At 37.7% G+C, this 21,189-nt stretch overlaps 1 protein-coding gene across 4 annotated transcripts in view; it reads left to right on the forward strand.

Moving 5' to 3' along the window:
• The window catches only part of GIGYF2 (GRB10 interacting GYF protein 2), a 164,644-nt gene that overhangs the window by 101,257 nt on the left and 42,198 nt on the right, over positions 1-21,189 (forward strand). For all 4 annotated transcript variants that reach the window (XM_025404237.1, XM_025404238.1, XM_025404240.1 and 1 more), the window contains 5 exons: positions 11,449-11,615; positions 14,697-14,788; positions 16,263-16,370; positions 17,451-17,551; positions 20,642-20,742. In XM_025404237.1, the coding sequence (XP_025260022.1) occupies positions 11,449-11,615; positions 14,697-14,788; positions 16,263-16,370; positions 17,451-17,551; positions 20,642-20,742 (569 nt within the window). The remainder of the gene's footprint in view (positions 1-11,448; positions 11,616-14,696; positions 14,789-16,262; positions 16,371-17,450; positions 17,552-20,641; positions 20,743-21,189) is intronic.

The following is a 21,189-nucleotide window of genomic DNA, read 5'->3' on the forward strand; positions in this document are numbered from 1 at the left end:
GCGCACACACACATAGACTAGAAGTGTTTCTGATTTCAGGTGTTTTTAGATTCCTTCCCGATTTTGGAATAATTGCATTGTACATACCAGTTGAGCATCCCTAATCTGAGAAATCCAAATTCCATAATGCTCCATTGAATGTTTCCTTTGTGTGATGCTCAAAAAGTTTCAGATTTTAGAGCATTTTGGACTTCAGATTTTTGTATTAGAGTTAGTCAACCTATGTGAAAATAATTTGAATACAGCCTGGTGTGGTGGCTCACGCCTGTAATCCCAGCACTTTGGGAAGCCGAGGTGGGTGGATCACCTGAGGTCAGGAGTTTGAGACCAGACCGGCCAACATAGTGAAACTCCATCTCTACTAAAAATACAAAATTAGCCGGATGTGGTGGTGGGTGCCTGTAATCCCAGCTTCTCAGGAGGGTGGCAGGAGAACCGCTTGAACCCAGGAGGCAGAGCCTGCAGTGACCCAAGATCACGCCACTGCACTCCAGCCTGGGCGACAGAGTGAGATGCTGTCTCAAAAAAAAAAAAAAAAAAATTGAATACAAGGCAGAATGTGATGACAAATATGACAGGGATAATATTTAAGCAAATGTTTCAGACTTTTTAAAACTTAAGCAAAATGTTTAAGACTGTCAGCTCTGGCATCTCAGTTGGTTAAGGAGGCAGGTAACCTCCTCACCTTCTCTGTGTTTCCATTTCCCTGACTGTGAAAAGATGATGGCAGCAGTAGTGTTGGAGGACCTTAACTGTTTTGTTTTCAAGTGGAGTTGATAAAAATGGTAGAGAACTACTAAAAATGTCAGATAAAAGATAGTACTGTGTTACACATGAATCCCTTAGAAGATTTGTGTGGTGTATAAGTTCGATTAGAATGGGCACAGAGTGCTATCTATCTATAAAGGATATTTGTTGATTCTTCATTTCTGCTTTTGAAATCTATCCTGTTACCCTGAAATTGGTTGGTCACTTCATATTAGTGTAATTTTAATGATAGCATTTTACTGTGTGCCTACCCTGTGAGCTCTCTCCAGTGAATTAACTCCCCATTCCACTCTCAATCCCCTTACCCTGCCTATTCTTCACAGCATTTATTACTACCTGGCATTTTACATATTTGTTCATTGTTTACAGTCTGGTAAGATATATGAGAGCAGGGCTTTGTGTGTGTGTCTGTGTGTGTTTTAATCAAATTTATTTTGGGATAATCATAGCTATATACGTAATTATAAGGAATAATACAGAGAGATTACATATACCCTTTACACAGCTTCCCCTGGTGGTAACCTCTTGCAGAACTATAGTACAGTAACATAAGTGGGACATTGACATTTGTACAGTCAAGATTCAGAACATGGCTGATTGTGGTGGCTCATGCCTGTAATCCCAGCATTTGGAAGGCCAAGGTGGGTGGCCCACTTGAGGCCAGGAGTTCAAGACCAGACTGGCCAACATGGTGAAACCCCATCTCTACTAAAAATACAAAAATTAGCTGGATGTCGTGTCATGCGCCTGTAGTCCCAGCTGCTTGGGTGGCTGAGGCATGAGAATCACTTGAACCCAGGAGGCAGAGGTTGCCATGAGCCGAGATTGTGCCACTGCACTTTAACGTGGGTGACAGAGGGAGATTGTGTCTCCAAAAAAAAAAAAGATTCAGAACTTTTCCATCTCCACAGAGATTCTTCAGGTTGCTCTTTTATAGCCACCTGAGCTTCCCTTCTACCCCCGCTCCTTTGTTAGCCTCTAGCAATGACTCATCTGTTCTCCAGCTCTGTGTTTTGTCATTGCAAGAATGGAATGGAATCACACTTTTGGAGATTGGTTCTATTCACTCAGCATAATTCTCTGGAGATTAATCCAGGTTATTGCATATATCAATAGTTTGTGTCTTTTTATTACTGAGTAGTATTGTGTGATATGAATGTTATCAAAGTTTGTTTAACCATTCACCCATTGAAGGACATCTGGTTTGTTGAAGTTTTAGGGCTATAATGAATAAAGCTGCTATAAACATTTATGGACATGTTTTTGAGGGAACATAAGTGTTCGTTCCTCTGGGCTAAATGCCCAGGAGTGCAGTTGCTGAGTTGTATGGTAGTTGTATGCTTAGTTTTAAAAGAAACTGCCAAACTGTTTTCCAGAGTGGCTATACCATTTCATGTGCCCACCAACAATCTATGAGCGATGCAGTTTCTCCACGTCCTTATCAGCATTTGATGTTGTTGCTATTTTTCTGTTTTAACCATTCTCACAGGTGTGTGGTGATATCTCATTGGGGTTTTAAATTTACATTTCCCTAATGGCTAATGATGTTGATCATCTTTGCATGTTCTTACTGGCCATCTATTTGTTCTGTTCATTCAAGTTTTTCTTCATGTTTCATGTCTTTTTTTGTTCATGTCCTAATTGGATTGTTTGCTTATTTTACGTTTTTTTAAATTCATTTTAAATATTGTATTAAAATACACATAAAATTTACCATCTTAGCCATCTTTAAATGTATGGTTCAGTGGTATTAAATACATTTTTAATGTTGTGCAACCATCATCCGTCTCCATAACTCTTTCATCTTCCCAAATTGGAATTGTATACGTTAAACGATAATTCCTCATTTCCTCCAGTCCCTGGCAATTACCATTATACTATCTGTTTCTATGAATTTTACTATTCTAAGCACCTTATGTAAGTGGAATTGTACAGTATTTGTCTTTTGACTGGCTTATTTCACTTAGCATAATGTCTTCAAGGTTCATTCATGTTGTAGCGTGTGTCAAAATTTTCTTCCTTTTTAAGACTGAATAGTATTCCCCTGTAGGTGTATTACACATTTTGCTTATCCATTTCATCTATTGATGGACACTTGGGTTGTTTTCATGTTGCAGTTATTGTGAATAATGTTGTTATGGGCCAGGTGCGGTGTGGTTCACGCCTGTAATTCTGACCCTTTGGGAGCCTGAGGTGGGAGGATTGCTTGAGCCCAGGAGTTTGAGACCAGCGTGGGAAACATGGAGAGACCTTGTCTCTATAAAAAAAAATTAAAAATTAACTGGGTGTGGGATGGTGTGTGCCTGTAGTCCCACCTACACAGGAGACTGTAGCAGGAGGATCACTTGAGCCCAGGAGTTGGAGGCCACAGTGAGCTGTGATAGTGCCACTGCACTCCAGCCTAGATGACAGAGCAAGACCCTGTCTTTAAAATAATAATAGTAATAATAATAATACTGCTTTGAACATGAAGGTACAACTATCTCTTTGAGACCCTGTTTTCAATCCTTTTGGGTATATACCAAGAAGCAGAATTGCTTGATCATGTGGTAGTTATATTTTTAATTTTTTGAGGAGCTATCATACTATTTTCCACAGTGACTGTACCATTTTACATTCTCAAAAACAGTCCACAAGGGTTTTAATTTCACCAAATTCTCACCAACACTTTTTTAATAGTAGCCATCCTAATGGGTGTGAGGTGGTATCTCATTGTAGTTTTCATTTGCATTTTCCTAATGATAAGGAATGTTAAGCATCTTTTCATGTGCTTATTAGCCGTTTGTATACCTTCTTTGGTGAAATGTCTATTCAAGTCCTTTGCCTTTTTTTTTTTTTTTTTTTAATTGTTAATTTTTTTGTTGCTGAGTTTCAGTTCTCTATATATTCTGGATGCTAATCCCTTATCAGATACATGATTTGTAAATATTTTCTCCCATTCTTTGGGTTGCCTTTTTATTCTGCTGATAATGTCTTATCATGCACTTTTTTTTTTAATTTTCAAGAAGTCCAATTTGTCTGTTTTTGCTTTGTTGCCTATGCTTTTGGTGTCATATCCTAGAAATCATTATTGTATCCAATGTTGTATAAAGCATTTGCCCTATGTTTTCTTCTGAGAGTTTTACCGATTTAGGTCATGCACTTAGATCTTTGATCCATTTTGAGTTTTTGAATATGGTGTTAGGTAAGAATCCAATTTCATTCTTTTGCATGTAGATATCCAATTTTCCCGGTACCATTTGTTAAAAAGCTTGTCCTTTTTCCATGGAATAGTCTTAGCATCCTTTTCAAAATATTTGACCATGTATTCTGGTTCATTTTGGGGCTCTCTGTTCTATTTTATTGGTCTATATGTCTGTCTTTATGTGGGCATTACACTGTTTTGATTACTCTTTGTAGTAAATTTTGAAATCAGGAAATGTGAGTCCTCCAGCTTTTTCTTTTCTTTTTAGACAGGGTCTTTCTCTGTTGCCCAGGCTGGAGTGCAGTAGTATGATAATGGCTCACCATAGCCTTAAACTCCTGGACTTAAGTGATCCCACCCCAGCCTCTTTAGAACAAGCACACACCACCACATTCAGCTAATTATTTTTCTTTTTTAGAGACGAGGTCTCAGCTGACATGTGCTGGCTCATGCCTGTAATCCCATTGCTTTGGGAGGCTGAGACCAGAGACCAGAGGACTGCTTGAGTCTGGGAGTTTGAGATCAGTCCGGGCAACATAGTGAGACCCTGTCTCTCACTTTTTTATTGTATTTTATTTTTTGTTGTTGTTGGAGACAGAGCCTTGCTCTGTCACCCAGGCTGGAGTGCAGTGGGGCGGTCTTGGCTCACTGCAACCTCTGCCTTCTGGGTTCAAGCAATTCTTTTGCCTCAGCCACCCAAGTAGCTGGGATTACAGGCATGAACCATTGCGCCAAGCCAAGAGATCCCACCTCATCTTAAAAAGAAAAAAAGAGACAAATTCTTGCTATGTTGACCAGGCTGGTTTTGAACTCCTGGCTGTAAGTGGTACTCCCTGTCTTTCTTCTGCCATCTTGGCCTCCCAAAGGGGGATTATAGGTGTGAGCCACTGCGCCTGGCCAAAAAATTTTATTAATTACATTTTTAAATTGTCACATAAGAGACTGGGCGTGGTGGCTCATGTCTGTAATCTTCTGCACTTTGGGAGTCTGAGGCGGGAGGATCACTTGAGTCCAAGAGTTTGAGACCAGCTTGGGCAACATAAGTGAGACCCTGTCTCTACAAATAATAAAAAATTAGCCAGGTGTGGTGGTACGCACCTGTATACCCAGCTACTTGGGAGGCTGAGGCAGGAGAATTGCTAGAGCCTAGGAAGTTGAGGCTGCAGTGAGTACAGCACTCGGCTTGAGTATCAAAGACCCTGTCTTTAAAAAAAAAAAAAAAAGACATATATATTATATATTTGCTGTATACGACATGATGTTTTTAAATATGCATACATATTATGGATGGCTAAATCAGTTTGATTAACAAGCGTACTAATCATTTTTTGTAGTGAGAGCACTTAAAAATCTACTTGGCAGTGTTTTTTAAGAGTACAATACATTGTTATTAACTATAGTCATTGTTGCATGATAGATCTCTTGCTCTTTTTCAAGAAAGAAACATTGTTTTGGCCATTTGCCCTCTTTTGAGATTTCGTATGTATTTTAGGATGGATTTTCTGTTTCTGCAACAAGCATCATTGGGATTTTAATAGGGATTACCTTTAATCTGGAGATTGCTTTGTAACATTGTAACAATGTTAAGTCTTCCAGTCTGTGAACATGGATGTGTTTCCATTTATTTAGGTCTTTAATTTCTTTTAGCAGTGTTTTGTAGTTTTCTTTGTACAAGATTTTTACATCCTTAGTTAATCCCTAAGTATGTTATTCTTTTTGATGTTATTGTAAGGGAAATTTTTTCTTAATTTTCTTTTCAGATTGTTCATTGTTAGTGTATAGAAATGCAACTGATTTTTGTGTCTTGACTTTGTGTCCTGCCACTTTGCTGAATTTGTTTTTTACTTCTAACCTGTTTTTGGAAAAAGAGAATCTAGAATTTTCTGCATAAAAGACTATATATCATCTGTGAACAGACTTCTTCCTAATTTGGATGTTTTTTTTCTTCTTCTTCTTCTTGCCCAGTTGCTCTGACTAGAACATTTGGTACTATCTTGAATAGAGAGGTGGTGAAGGTGGGCATCCTTCCCTAGCTCCTGATGTTAGAGGAAAGCTTTCAGTCTTTCACTATTGAATATGATGTCCACTGTGGGATTTTTATATATGACTTTTATTGTATTGAGGTAGATCTCTCTATTCTTAGTTTGTTGACCCTTATGAAAAGGTGATACTACTTCTGTGTCAATTAAGATGACCATGTGGTTTTTTCCCCCTTATTTTGTTAATATGGTAAATTACATTGATCAATTTTCATATATTGATGCCTTGAACCATCCTTGCATTCTAGGAATAAATAAATCCCACTTGGATTATAGTGTATAATCTTTTTAATATATTACTGAATTTGCTTTGCTAGTATTTTGTTAAGAATTTTTGCATCAATGTTCATAAAGGATATTTGTCTATATTTTTCTTTAGAACCTTTGTCTGACTTTGATACCAGGGTAATTTTGGCTTCATAGAATTAGTTAGGAAGTATAGGCAGTCTTCCTTCCTTTTCAGTTTTTGGAAAAAGTTTGAGAAGGATTATGATTAGTTTTTCCTTAAATATTTGGTACGTTTTCACCAGAGAAGCCATCAGGGCAGGTCTTTCCTTTGTCCAGAGAGATTTTTTTTTTTTCTAAGACAGAGTCTAGTCAGCCAGGCTGGAGTGCAGTGGCACGATCTCAGCTCACAGCAACCACCGTCTCCCAGGCTCAAGCAGTTCTCCTGCCTCAGCCTCCTGAGTAGCTGGGATTACAGGCGTGTGCCACCATGCCTGGCTAATTTTTATATTTTTAGTAGAGACGGGATTTTGCCATGTTGGCCAGGCTGGTCTTGAACTCCTGACCTCAGGTAATCCGCCCGCCTCGGCCTCCCAAAGTGCTGAGATTACTGGCGTGAGCCACTGTGCCCAGCCTGTTCAGAGATTTTTGATTACTGATTCTAGATACTAGTCCTTTGATGGATATGTGGTTTGCACATATTTTTTGTCAGTCTTTATCTTCTCATTTCATTCTCTTAATAGGGTCTTTCACAGAGCAAAAAGTTGTAAATTTTGATGAATACAATAGATAAATGTTTTTCTTTTATAGGTGGTTCTTTTTTGTATTAAGTTTAACAAGAACACTTTGCCTAAGCTTTAGATTCCAACAGTTTTTTTTTTCATGGAAAAATTTTATAGTTTTTATATTTTACATTTAAGTTCGCGGTCCATTTTAAATTAATTTTCGTGTAAGCTAGTTTTGTTTTGCTGTTTTTTTCTCAGTGAGTATCCATTTGCTTCAGGACCAAGAATGTCTTTTCTCTCTTAAATTGTTTTCTTTCACCTTTGTTAAAATTTAGTTAAGCATATTTGTGTGGGTCTATTTCTTTGTGGTTCTGTTTCTATTTCTACTTCTTAATTTTGTCCCATAGATCACTGTCTCTTCCTTCACCAGTACTATACAATCTTGATTACTGTAGCTGTATAATAAGTCTTGAAATTGGGTAGACTGATTCTTCCCAGTTTAATCTTGTTTTTAAAATTTTTTTTTAACTATGTAGTTCCTTTGCCTTTCCATAAAAATTTTTAGGATAATCTTGTCTGTATTTACTAAAAATCTTGTTGAGATTCTGATAGGAATTATGTTGAACCTCTGTATCAGTTTGAGAAGAATTGATGTCTTTACCATGTTAGTCTTTTAGTTCATGAACTTGGTGTGTCTGTCTGTGTCATTAGATCTTTGATTTCTTTCATCAATGTTGTGTAGTTTTCAGCATACATTCTGTATGTATAGATTTACATCTGAGCATCTCAGTTTTTTTGTTTTTTTGGTTTTTTTTTCCCAGTGATAGTAAATGTTTGAGCTCATTTATTAGCTCAAGGAGTTCTTTTTGCTTTCTGTTCTTTGGGTAGTTTCCTTGAGATTTTACATAGACAGTCATATTTATCCATAGATGGGGCAGCTTTATATCTTCATTTTAAATCTGTATGCCTTTTATTTGTTTTTGTTGCCTTATTGTGTGTTTGATCACTATATTGAGTGAGAGTGGTGAGAGTAGACATCCTTCCCTTGTTTTCCTGTGTTCTTTTAAAGGGAATACATTCAGTCTTTAATAATTAAATGTAATGTTAGCTGTAAGGTTTTTATAGATGTTCTTTATCAAGTTGAGGAAGTAGCCATTCATTCCTGTTTTCTGAGAGTTTTTATTGTGAGTGGGTATTGGATTTTGTCAGATGCTTTTCCTGCCTCTGTTGATTGATCGTGTGATTTTTCTTTAACCGTTTCATGTGGTGGATTATATTGATTGCTGTTCGAATATTGAACTAGCTTTGCATCCTTGAAATAAATACCACTTGGTCATGATACATAATCTTTTGTAGATACTGGTGAATTATATTTTCCAATATTTTGGTAAAGATTTTTGTATCTGTATTCATGAGGGATGTTGTTTTATAGTTTAGTTTTTTGTGTAGTTTTAGTATCAGGGTAATATTAGCTTCATAAAATGAATGGGAAAGTATGTCTTCCCCTTTTATTTTCTGAAAGAGGTTTTTTAGAATTGGCGTTAATTCTACTTTAAATGTTTGGTGGAGTTCTCCATTGAACCCACCTGGAGCCTTCTTTTTTGGAAATTAAAAAATTATATTTTCTATTTCCCTAGTAGTTTTAAAGTTATTTAAATGATCTATTTTATGTGAGCGAGTTGTGGTAGTTTGTGTTTTTAAATGAATTGGTCCATTTTGTCTAAGATATCAAATGTATATGTGTAGAGTTGTTTGTAGTATTTCCTTATTATCCTTTTGATGTCTGCAGGTTCTGTAGTGATATCTCATTTCTGATATTGGAAATGTGTGTATTTCTCTTTTTTTCTTGTCAGTCTTGCTAGAGGTTTCTCAGTTATACTGAAATTTTCTAAAAATCGGTTCTTTATTTCACTGCATTTTCTCTCTTGCACTGAAATAGAGAGTTGTTCTTATTTTCAGTTTTATTTCTACTCATTTCTTTCCTTCTGATTGCTTAGGGTTTATTTTATTTTATTTTATTTTATTCTATTCTATTTTATTTTATCTTATTTCTTTTCTTTTTGGAGACAGTCTTACTCTGTCACCCAGGCTAGTGTACAGTGGCGTGATCTTGGCTCACTGTAACCTCTGCCTCCTGGGTTCAAGTGATTCTTGTGCCTCGGCCTCCCAAGTAGCTGGGATTACAGGCACGTGCCGCCACACCCAGTTAATTTTTGTGTTTTTAGTAGAAATGGGCTTTCACCATGTTGGCCAGGCTTATCTCAAGTGATCTGCCTGCCTTGGCCTCCCACAGTGCTGAGATTACAGGCATGAGCCACCATGCCCGGCTCTATTTTGTTCTTTTTAGATTTATGAAGTGGGAGCTTAGATTATTGATTTGGAACTTTTTCTCTTTTCTAATGGAAACATTTAATACTATACATTTCTCAGCACTTCTTTAGTTGTATCCCACAAAATTAGATATGTGTATTTTCATTATTTTCATTTTCTTTTTTTGTTTTTTTGAGACTGAGTCTCACTCTGTCACCCAGGCTGGAGTGTGGTGGTGCCATCTTGGCTCACTGCAACCTCTGCTTCCCAGATTCAAGCAATTCTCCTGCCTCAGCCTCCCAAGTAGCTGGGACTACAGGCATGCACCACCATGCCCAGCTAATTTTTGTGTTTTTTAGTAGAGACATGGTTTCACCATGTTGGCCAGGCTGGTCTCGAACTCCTGACCTCGGGTGATCTTCCCACCTTGGCCTCCTAAAGTGCTGGGATTAGAGGCATGAGCTGCTGTGCCCAGCCTGTATTTTTATTTCCATTCAGTTCTGTGTATTTTAATTTCCCTTGAGACTTCCTCTTTTACCCTTGGATTATTTTGAAGTATATTTTTGGATTTCTAAGTGTTTGGATGATTTCCTGTTATTTTTCTTGTATTGCTAGCTTGATTCTTGGTGGTCAAAGAACATACTATATGTGATTTTTTTTTTATTATTTCCATAGGTTTTTGGGGGAACAGGTGATACTTGGTTACATGAGTAAGTTATTTAGTGGTGATTAGAGATTTTGGTACACCCATCACTCGAGCAGTATACACTGAATATGATTTCAATTTTTAAAAATCTTTTTATGTTTGTTTTATTGCCCCAAATATGTTCTATTATTGCTGTATGTTCTGTGGTTAGTTGAAAAGAATATGTATTTTTCTATATTTGGAATGTTCTGTAAAGTCATTTCACTTCTGTTGGTTGATTCTGTTGTTGAATTCTGTAATCTTGCAGATTTTCTGCTAGTTGGTCTATCACGTGGTGGTTACGTCTTCAATTTGTGGATTTGTCTGTTTCTTTTTTTCAGTTCTGTCAGATCCTGCTCCGTATATTTTGGAGCTTTGTTGTTTGGTACATACATATTACAATTCCTGCATCTTCTATGTGTATTGACCCTTCTTTATTACATCTCTCTGTCTCCGATAATTTTCTTTGCTCTGAAGTCAACGGTATCAAACATGAATATAGCTTACTTTAAGTTAATATTTGCATGATATATCTTTTTATCTCCTCAATCTGCCGACTTTGTTATATTTTGTGTGACTTTCTTGTAGATAGCATATAATTAGGTCATGTGTTTTGGTTGCTGACTTCATCTCCAAATCTGTGATATATGCTATCAAAAGAAAAACCAGGGAATTCATGATCATATCATCACCGAGACCCCTAGTCAGTCTACCTTCTTCTCTCCACCTTTCAGTGTTACTTGTTTTATATATTAATACAGTGTCCAGGGTTTCTAGTTGTACTTAGAGGAGGAATAGGGAAAAGCACGTCTACTTAATCTTCTGAAGTGGAAGTTCCAGGGCTTTGCTTTATTTATTGCCATATCCCTACTGTCTACATCGTATATCATCAATGTTAAGTAAATATTTGTTGAATGAATTAATGGTTTTTGATCAGAGTGAATTTGTATGTTAATTTTATGTCTATGAAATACTTGATTATGTCTTTTTTGTATATGAAATACTTGATTATGTCATATTATAAAACATTCAGAGAATACTCGTTTTTTCCCCACTACCAAGATCAGAGAGTGAATTATAATTTGTCTTAATTATTATTTACATTTTGCCTCCCTTTCACTAATCTATGGCAGAAAATGAAAATTGGAGAACGTTTTCAGCCTTGCATGTTTATATTCTTTATGCCTAAATGATACAAAGTCTAGTAAATACTTAACTCTTCAATTGTATCATACTTTACTGACACATGAATTGTTGTGGAGATTGAGATAGAGACAGTTATGCTCCTTATAATTGAAGTACTGCTGATAATTTGGGATGTATAAACACAGACTTTATTTTAAAATTATTTTATTAGAAGTCTGTTAGCTACCTTTAGAGGTGAATTAAATTAGATGGTATAAAACCTTTTGACAGATGCCACCTCAATGAGGATCAGATGCAGGAAATATTTTTTTTCTCTGAGTCTGAAAGATTTCTTATTGTCCTTCTGTTTAATTGGTGCTATTATAGGTCCCTTCAATAATCAGGAGATGGCAGAATGGTTTCAGGCGGGCTATTTTACTATGTCTTTATTGGTGAAGAGAGCATGTGATGAAAGCTTCCAACCTCTTGGCGATATCATGAAAATGTGGGGAAGGGTTCCCTTTTCCCCAGGTCCAGCTCCCCCTCCCCATATGGTAAGTACCTTCCACCTCACCTGAAATACATATTAGTCACAGAAACACTTGATTCTCTTTGAAAACACAACCCAGATATATCATCTAATGAAGGAATTGTAGTTCTTTGAAATTAATGGAAATAGTAAGGGAAAGTCTGAATGGAAGACTGAATACTTAGCTATAATGATCTTTTCAAAACTCAAGTAACCTGTGCCTGTCCTCTTCACACGCCACCTCCTCCCCAACAGAGAAATGGAATCCTTCAGTAACATTCCAGCAAATGTAAAATGAAGACCAACACCTTGTCCTGGCCTACCTACCAGGTCCTGCCAACCAGGTCCTGCAATGCCTGGCACCTTACCTTTCTAAGCTCATTTCAGAGCTTTTACCTTTATCTGCTAGGCTTCAACACAGTTGAGCTCTTTGACTTTCTTTGCTGCCTCTAGTTAGAATAAACATTCCCCTCTCTTCCACTTGATTTGCCTCTTGCCTTCTCACTCTTAATGTTTCTAAATTTGAGGTTTGCCTTAAAATAAATGTTACCAGTGCTTCAAAAATATTTTGAGGACTTAAAAGAAATTTAGTTACTGTTATTTTAATTAAAAAATGGAACCATGGCTGGGCACATTGGCTCACTTCTGTAATCCCAGTGTGGGAGGGATTTGGGAGGCCAGAGTTGGAGGATTGCTTGAGCCCAGGAGTTTAAAACCACCCTGAACAATGAAGTGAGACCTGTCTCTACAGATAGTAACAAAATAATAATCATAAAAAACTAGCCAGATGTGGTGGCAATCAGTGACAGAGGTGGGATGATCACTTGAGCCTAGAAGTCGAGGCTGCAGTGAGTCGTGATTGCGCCATTGCACTGCAGCTTGGGCAATAGAGTGAGACCCTGTCTCAAAAAAAAATAATAATAAAAGGAACCTTAATGCTGGTGATCTCCCTAGGGCTCTGACACTGGGGTACCATTGGCAGGGACAGCCTTCTTCCTCTTGCGGCTGCTCTTGGACTCTCTCAGTAGTGTTCCTTTTGGAGGTTTGTCACCTGTACCTCATTTTTTCTTCTCCAGGTTAAGACTGTCTGGTGACGGGCTATAGTTAAAAATTACCATAAACCTTTTTTTTTTTTTTCCTTTTTTTTAAAGAGATGGAGTCTCGCCATGTTGCCCAGGCCAGTCTCAAACTCCTGGGCTCAGGTGGTCCTCGCACCTCGGCCTTCCAAAGTGGTGGATTTCAGGAATGAGCCACTGTACCCAGCCCATAAACCTTTAGTATGGACGCTGCGTTTCTACAGTAAAGTTATCATTGACTTATTCATCAATTGTATATTGAGGGCCTGTGCCAGGCCTCCTAGTAGGTTCTTAGGAGATGAAGATGAGTAAGACCTACACTCTGTAGTCAAGGGAGTGTGTAGGTGAGGAAAGTGGCTTTTTTTCCATTTTTTTTCTTTTAAATGTTGATCTTAACCCAGTATTTGATTTCAAAATCCACTAATGTGTTGAGACCTATAGTTTGTGGAGAGCAGTGGTCTAGAATGGAAGATTCCTAGGTGAGAGGAATTTTTTCTCACACCATCCTAGTTGTTTTAAGTCACAAGAAAAATTATACTGTGTATTGCAGCATATAAATTTAACTTATATATCAAGTTTAAGCTTTATTTCCCTTCTCTGAAATTAAGATGGGCTTTGATCTTGCACATCGCAGAAGCTGAAAGCTCATCTCTTGGATATTGGCATGCTTGCAGTAGTCCGCTTCCCAGTTTCCAGTTAGAGGAGCTGAGCCTCAGTCATACCTGTGTAGGAGGGAAACTGTGCAAAGCCCTGCTTCCTGTCTGTTATTGTCTTTGCCCTGAATATTGTTGATTAAGAGAGCCCCCCTTCATGATGAATGTATACCTTGAAACTTAGTTTTTCATGTAGACATTTTAGATGAACCTAAGGTACTAGCTATCCTCCAGTATTGAACAAGCAAGAAAAATGTCTCTGAATTTCAGATAATCCCTACCCCAAGAAATTGTGTATCAAATGTCTTATTTCAAACTATAATCAATATATAATAAAGATATAAACTTATGATTTACCTAGTCTGTCATACTTACACTTTTTCTTCTGTTATCTTATACTTCATATTTCTTTCTCCTGATTGTAACTTTTCATAATTTAAATTCGTCATATTATTTCACATATAAGCTAAAAAAATTAGTTTTATTTTACTGCAACTTATTTTTTCTAACTCATGATGTATTAATAGCAACAGAAACACTTTATTTTGGGGGAGTTATAGTTATCAAAGTATATATATATATATATATATATATATTGTTTGTTTGTTTGTTTGTTTGTTTTTGAGATGGAGTCTTGCTCTATCACCCAGGCTGGAGTGCAGTGGCACAGTCTAGGCTCACTGCATCCTCCACCTCCCAGGTTCAAATGATTCTCCTGCCTCAGCCTCCTGAGTAGCTAAGACTAGGTGTGTGCCACCACACCCAGCTAATTTTTGTATTTTTAGTGAAGACAGGGTTTCATCATGTTGGCCAGGCTGGTCTCAAACCCCTGACCTCGTGATCCACCCGCCTTGGCCTCCCAAAGTGCTGGGATTACAGGTGTGAGCCACTGCACTCGACCTCTTTTTATATTCTTAACATCTTTAAGATAGATACTGGCTCCCTGCATTCCTTATATACCATTATAAAATTCTATAGCATTTCCTTTGACCTTTAGATACTTTTACATTTTTCTGTATTATATCAAGTTTCTCTAATTTCTGCATTATCTAATTATACAGTCTTCCAGTTACAGTAATAACTCTGGAGTACAGTTGAACATTCAGCTTTAAGGGCAGGAATGGAGAATGGCAGCTGAAATAAGGACCCTTTGCCACTTCAGGGAATCTTTTATAATATTTACACCACTGTTTCCACTAGAAGGCGCTGTTTAGTTTTTAAAGATGTCTGAGTTTTTACTCAAGTGTTTGGGTAAAAGGGTAGAGTGGGAGGTAAAGATCTTAGATTTATTTTGATTTCAGATACCTGTACTAAGTGGCTTTTAGGTTCTTTGCAGTTTATTTAATGGTATTTATTTCCTCACCACTTTATTCCTAGGGAGAACTGGACCAGGAACGACTGACCAGGCAGCAAGAACTCACAGCCTTATACCAGATGCAGCACCTGCAGTACCAGCAGTTTTTAATACAGTAAGAAGAGTTATGCAGTAGGATGTACTGCAGCATGAAAAGGGACTTTAAATAGAATCTGCTCTCAAGTCTCACCTTTTACAGCAGAGAGAGCTAATGGCTTATATGGCACTTCAGTTGGCCAGCTAGTGGCATCTTACTGCCATACTTTCTAATTTTAGTCTTGTCATTTATTTGTTTGTTTGTTTATTTATTAGAACCTCACTCTGTCATCCAGGCTGGAGTACAGTGACATGATCTCGGCTCACTGCAACCTCCACCTCCCTGGTTCAAGTGATTCATGTGCCTGAGCCTCCTGAGTAGCTGGGACTAACAGGCATGTGCCACTACGCCCAGCCTATTTTTGTATTTTTAGTAGAGATAGGGTTTCACTGTGTTGGCAAGGCTGGCCTCGAACTCCCACCCTCAAGTGATCTGCCTGCCTCGCCTCCCAAAGTGCTGGGATTACAGGTGTGAGCCATCACTCCCGGCTTATCTTACTTTTAAATACCAGAAGCTTAGAAGATGACACATAACTTTAATTTTGTAAGCTCTTTAGTTTCTAAGTGCCTCCTGAGTGGCTCAGCTTTGAATGCCACAGAGGAAAAAATATATATATACACATATACATATATATATATATATACACACACACACATATATATATATATAAAATGTAAGCGAGAGGGTGGGAAAGAAGTTAAGGTTAATTCTTTTAGGAGGGGTGTGGAATGACAGCAAAGTCAGTCAGGTTTTGTTGTATCCCTTTTGTAGAAGAAATGAGACTTGCAGTTACGTGGTGCAGAGGTTGGCAAAGTCTGACCTTTGGGCTAAATCTGGCCTGCTCTGTATTTTTATAAGCAAAGTGTTACGGAAACAGACACACCTTTTGGTTTGTGGGATGTGTATTGCTGCTTTTGCCTTACGATGGTAGAATTGAGTAGTTGCAACAGACAGTATATGACCTGCAGCGATGAAACTATTTACTCTCTGGCCCATTACAAAAGTTTAACCCTGATCTAGTGAAGAAAAATTACCTAAATTTTTCCAAGGTGAAGACTATCAATGTATGAATTTTTATAGAAGTGTTACATTTTTTACAAAGGGTACATTGTATGGAAAAAGCTACTAATTTGAATCTTTTATTTTTCACTTGATTTCTGATAAAAGGTTATCTTTGGAGTTTACCAGTTTTTGACATTTGTGATTTTTAAAATATTTTCTCTGAATAGACCACTTTGCACTGAATTGTGAATTTTTTTGCTATCCTCTTTCACCTGGAAACATGCCATCTATGAGTTCAGTTCTTTCTAGAATGAAGCATTTCTATATGTCTGTTATAATGAAGAATTATAAAATATATTTGATAGCTATTTCTAATAATGTTTCCGGGGGCGGGGAGGGGGGGGCTTTGAATTGAACTTTGTCTTTCAACATCTCAGCCATGTGAACTAAATGTGGATTGACAGATTATACCTTTTTTTACTTTTTGAAGACAACAATATGCACAGGTTTTGGCCCAACAGCAGAAAGCAGCCCTGTCTTCCCAGCAGCAACAGCAGTTGGCACTTCTTCTTCAGCAGTTTCAGGCCCTGAAGATGAGGTTGGTGGTCATTCCATTATGTGTCATATCGGGTGCATGTGTTGTGAAAGAAAGAGAAGAAAGGAGAAATTCTGGTATAGTGTGTGATTTCTGGGACCGGAACACTCCCAACACATACCTGCATGTTGTATGTAAAAACAATACATTTTAAAAAAATATTTCAGGTAGAGATAAGCGTTTATTTGGTATTTTACTCATAGAGATAAATTTTGATTAATCAAAAGACCTAAGAGTAATGGGCACACTTGAGAAACAGTGTCATCTTATGGAACCTGCAACAGAAAAACTGTAGCCTAGGATTTTAATTTCACTTTTACCCGTAGTATCTCAAAGTATTAGCCACACCACACAAGGTTTTAATTTTCTAGAACTCAAAAGCCATTAAGGTAGGTCTAAGGAAAAGGAAATTATGCTAGAAGTCTAGAAGAAATTTCTGCTGTTTCAGATTATCATTCAGAGTAATATTTCTCCTGAACAAGTATCAGTCACTGCTCTTAAAAATCTTATTGTCTCATTCAGCCAAAACTGTTTGTATTTCTTTTGAGCCTTAACACATCCTGTGAGGTAGGCAGTTTACGTGGTAGGAGCTCCATTTTATGGATGGGCAAACTGGGACTCTGAGATGTTGGTTATAGGACTTGATTAATATAACACACAGGAAACTCAGGCTAAAATGCAGACCTTTTATCTTAAAGTGCATTGAGTTTTTCATTATAATATGCTGTCTCTGTGACTTCTATTGAGATGATTTGGTTTTTTTTTTTAAGATATGGATATACAGTATCTTTAAGGTATACATATCTTTAAGATATGAATATATAGTAGGTATATCCATCATTTAGAAGTTAGTATTACCATAGAGGATTCCAGAAGTGTGATCATTGTGCCCTTCTCTTTGTTCCACTCTGAATTGCTTTGGTGTAGTGTTAGGTTTTAGTAAAAGAGTGAAGGCGTTTTCTAGCCAGATAACCTGGAGAACCTACATATAATCTAGAAATTCCTCTTCCTCTTTTCTTTTTTTTTTTTTTTTTTTTTTTGCAAATGATAAGAACAAGTTAATTTTTTATTTCCCTTTTGCAGAATATCTGATCAGAACATCATTCCCTCAGTAACTAGGTCTGTGTCGGTGCCAGATACTGGCTCTATCTGGGAGCTTCAGCCAACAGCTTCACAGCCTACAGGTAAAAACTTAGATTAACCTTTAGTACCACTCTGAGGATTTAGATATTATTAATAATTTTACAATTCAATTCTTAAAACATATATTAGGTTTCTGAATCCATTTGTATTTGATGTTAACAAAAAGGTTCATTTTTTACTAGATCCAGGCAATATTGAAGGTGTTACTGAAAATATACTTTTAAGGATTTGTTTGAATTTATTTAGTGGATTTTTTTTTTTTTTTTTTTTTTTTTTTTGAGTCAGCGTCTCTTTTATGTTGCTGTGATCAGTGTGGAAAAATCGTTTAAATTATTTTTGATCTTTTTAGCCAGATGGGGAAAAAAAGCGTACCTAAAAACATAAGTAGTGGTAATCTATTCTCTTGAGTTAGAAATTAACACAAGCTAGGCATGGTGGTGTGTGCCTGTAGTGCTAGCTACTCAGGAGGCTGAGGTGGAGGATTGCTTGAGCCCAGGAGTTCCAGGCTGCAGTGAGCTATGATCATGCCAAGCCTTTTTAGCCTTGGCAACAGAACAAGGCTCTGTCTCTAAGAAAGTAAAAAAAAAAAAAGAATTGATGTTAACAAACACTCTAGGTACCCAGAAATTTTGGGAAAAGAAAAACCTGCTATGAATTGAGCACCTTTTCTCACTTTTATCTTTTTACATCGAATTAGAAAATTTGGGGTTGAGATTTTTTTAAGTCTTGGTATTGGTGGAGGACTGCTGTTTTTCTTTTTTTTTTTTTTTTCCCGAGACAGACTCTTGCACTGTCGCCCAGGCTGGAGTGCAGTGATGTGTTCTCAGCTTACTGCAACCTCCACTTCCTGGGTTCAAGCAATTCTCCTGCCTCAGCCTCCTAAGTAGCTGGGATTACTTACAGGTGTACACTATCACCCCTGACTAATTTTTGTATTTTTAGTAGAGACAGGATTTCACCTTTGTGGCCAGTCTGGTTTCAAAGTGACCTCAAATGATCCGCCCACCTTGGCCTCCGAAAGTGCTGGGATTACAGGTGTGAGCCACTGTGCCCAGCCGAGCACCTCTGTTTCTTATGGTCTGAATACCTGCAGAGATGGATAGTTTGATCCATGGGTAGTCCTTTCAAGAGATTATAGTTGGTGTTGAAGATCCTCAAGAATTATAGGCCTTGGTGGAGTTTTTCTAGAGCTGTTGAGCCATTCAGGTCATGGTTCTGTTGTTAACATTGACCCTGCAGATTTTTGCAGAAGGATGATTGTCTTCCCTTATCAACTTTCCTTGCTGTTTGTACCTTATTTTTTCTTGGTAGCCATTTATAGTTAGGATGTTAAGAATAGAGGTTGAGCACCCATCCCTAATCCAAAAGTCCACAATCCAAAATGCTTCAAAATCTAAAACTTTTTGAGCATTGACATGATTTCACAAGTGGAATTTTTTTTTTTTTTAAGACAGTATTGCTGTGTTGCCGAGGCTGGCATGTAGTGGCGCAATCTCAGCTCACTGCAACCTCTGCCTCCTGGGTTCAAGAGGTTCCCTTGCCTCAGCCTCCCAAGTAGCTGGGATTACAGGCACCTACCACCACGCTTGGCTAATTTTTGTAGTTTTAGTAGAGATGGGGTTTCACCACATTGGCCAGGCTGATCTCAAATTCCTGGCCTCAAGTGATCTGCCCGCCTCGGCCTCCCAAACTACTAGGATTACAAGCATGAGACATGGTGCCCAGTCCACGATTGGACAATTTTACACATAAATACACAAACATTTTTTTCATGCCCCAAATTATTTAAAAATGTTGCATTAAACTACCTTCAGGCTGACTGGGCACAGTGGCTCACGCCTGCAATCCCAGCACTTTGGGATGCCGAGACAGGTGGATTACGAGGTCAGAAGTCCAAGACCAGCCTGGCCAAGATGGTGAAACCCCGTCTCTACTAAAAATAAAAAAAAAATTAGCCAGGCGTGGTGGCGGGGGCCTATAATCCCAGCTACTCCGGAGGCTGAGGCAGGAGAATCGCTTGAACCCTGGCGGAGGTTGCAGTGAGCCGAGATCGCACCACTGCACTCCAGCTGGGGTGACAGAGTGCGACTCCATCTCAAAAAAAAAAAAAAAAAAAGTACCTTCAGGCTGTGTCTACAAAGTGTATATGAAAGATTAATGAATTTTTTGTTGGATCTCATCTCAGAGATAGCTCATTATGTATATGCAAATATTTCAAAATCTGAAAAATCCAAAATTTGAAATGCTTCTGGTCCCAAGCATTTTAGGTAATGGATACTCAACCTGTATTCTTCAGTGTTTTGGAAACTTTTAAGTACTGTATTAAACTATTTCTCTCTTTGGATTTATATGCAGTCAAGGTCCTTTAAAAGTAGTCCATTGGTTTCATACAGACAGTATTTGATAGTGTATAATTAGACTATGGTAGGAATGTAGAAGACAGAGAATGCTGAAAAATGGTGCTAGCAAACTTCAAGCCATTATCTGTTTACTTCCAAATGTGATCTTGCAGTGCCCTTCAGGTTAGCAGGACCAGGTCTCACTTGTAAGACCTGCCTGGCCTTTCCAGAGGTCTCCACAGCTCCAGCTGTAATGCTTACTTTCACACTCTCTTTATTGAGATGAAATTCACTTAACACAAAATTAACCATTTTAAAGTGAACACTTGAGTGGCATTCACAATATTGTGCAACCACCTACTTCTCTCTAGTTGGTGTGCAGTAAGAGGCTATATGGTTACTGGAAATCTGTGTGGAGTCTAATACATTGGGATTTAAATCCTGGCATGGCCACATGCTTGCCATGTGCCCTTGGGAGTGTTAGAAACTACTTCTGACCCTTAGTTTGTTCATCTGTAAAAATGAGGGTATGAATAGAAACCTTATAGAGCTTTGTAAGGATGCAGTTAATTCCCTAATAAATGCCTGGTACTTCCCTTCATTCTAGATGTGTTGAAGGATATTCATAGAAACTAGAGTCCATTGGCAGTTCAGTCTACTCAGAGGCAAAACAGATGTGTTTGGTGGAGTTCATTTAGGCACAGGGAAGCAGCTTTTTTCATGATTTCTATGGATATGTCACCATGTGTGTAAGCTCTGTCATCCCTCGTTCTTTCTTTTGTTGTCTTACAGTTTGGGAAGGTGGTAGTGTATGGGATCTTCCTCTGGACACCACGACACCAGGCCCTGCCCTGGAACAGCTTCAGCAGCTAGAGAAGGCCAAAGCTGCAAAGGTCTGAAACTCATTCTTCTACAACAGTGCATTGTCATCTGGCTACAGTACATGAACATTGCTGTTTATTCATCTCTCTAGCTAGCTATAGTTTTTACTTTTTACTTTCAGTTTACTGCTGCTTAGCTGTTGTAAGTACATTCATATTGTATCTTTACTGTGCCCTCTTCTCCCAAAAAAAAAAAAAAAAAAACTCAAAACAGAATTTAAATTAATATGTTTGGTTTGATTAGTTGGCACATTGTTGATTATAGACACATACATATTTTAGTTACGTTATTCATGGTATGAACATTTGTTATAAGTAACAAGAATGTGAGAAAATATCCACTACATTATTTATGAGGCTCGTGATATGTGGCTTGAGTTCTCCCATTGAATCTTTATAGTGGTATTTGTTTATATTTCTTAGTATCCACAGATGTAGCAGACAAAAAGCCCAACATCA

This window comes from Theropithecus gelada, chromosome 12 (genome assembly GCF_003255815.1).
Source record: "Theropithecus gelada isolate Dixy chromosome 12, Tgel_1.0, whole genome shotgun sequence".
NCBI lineage: Eukaryota > Metazoa > Chordata > Mammalia > Primates > Cercopithecidae > Theropithecus > Theropithecus gelada.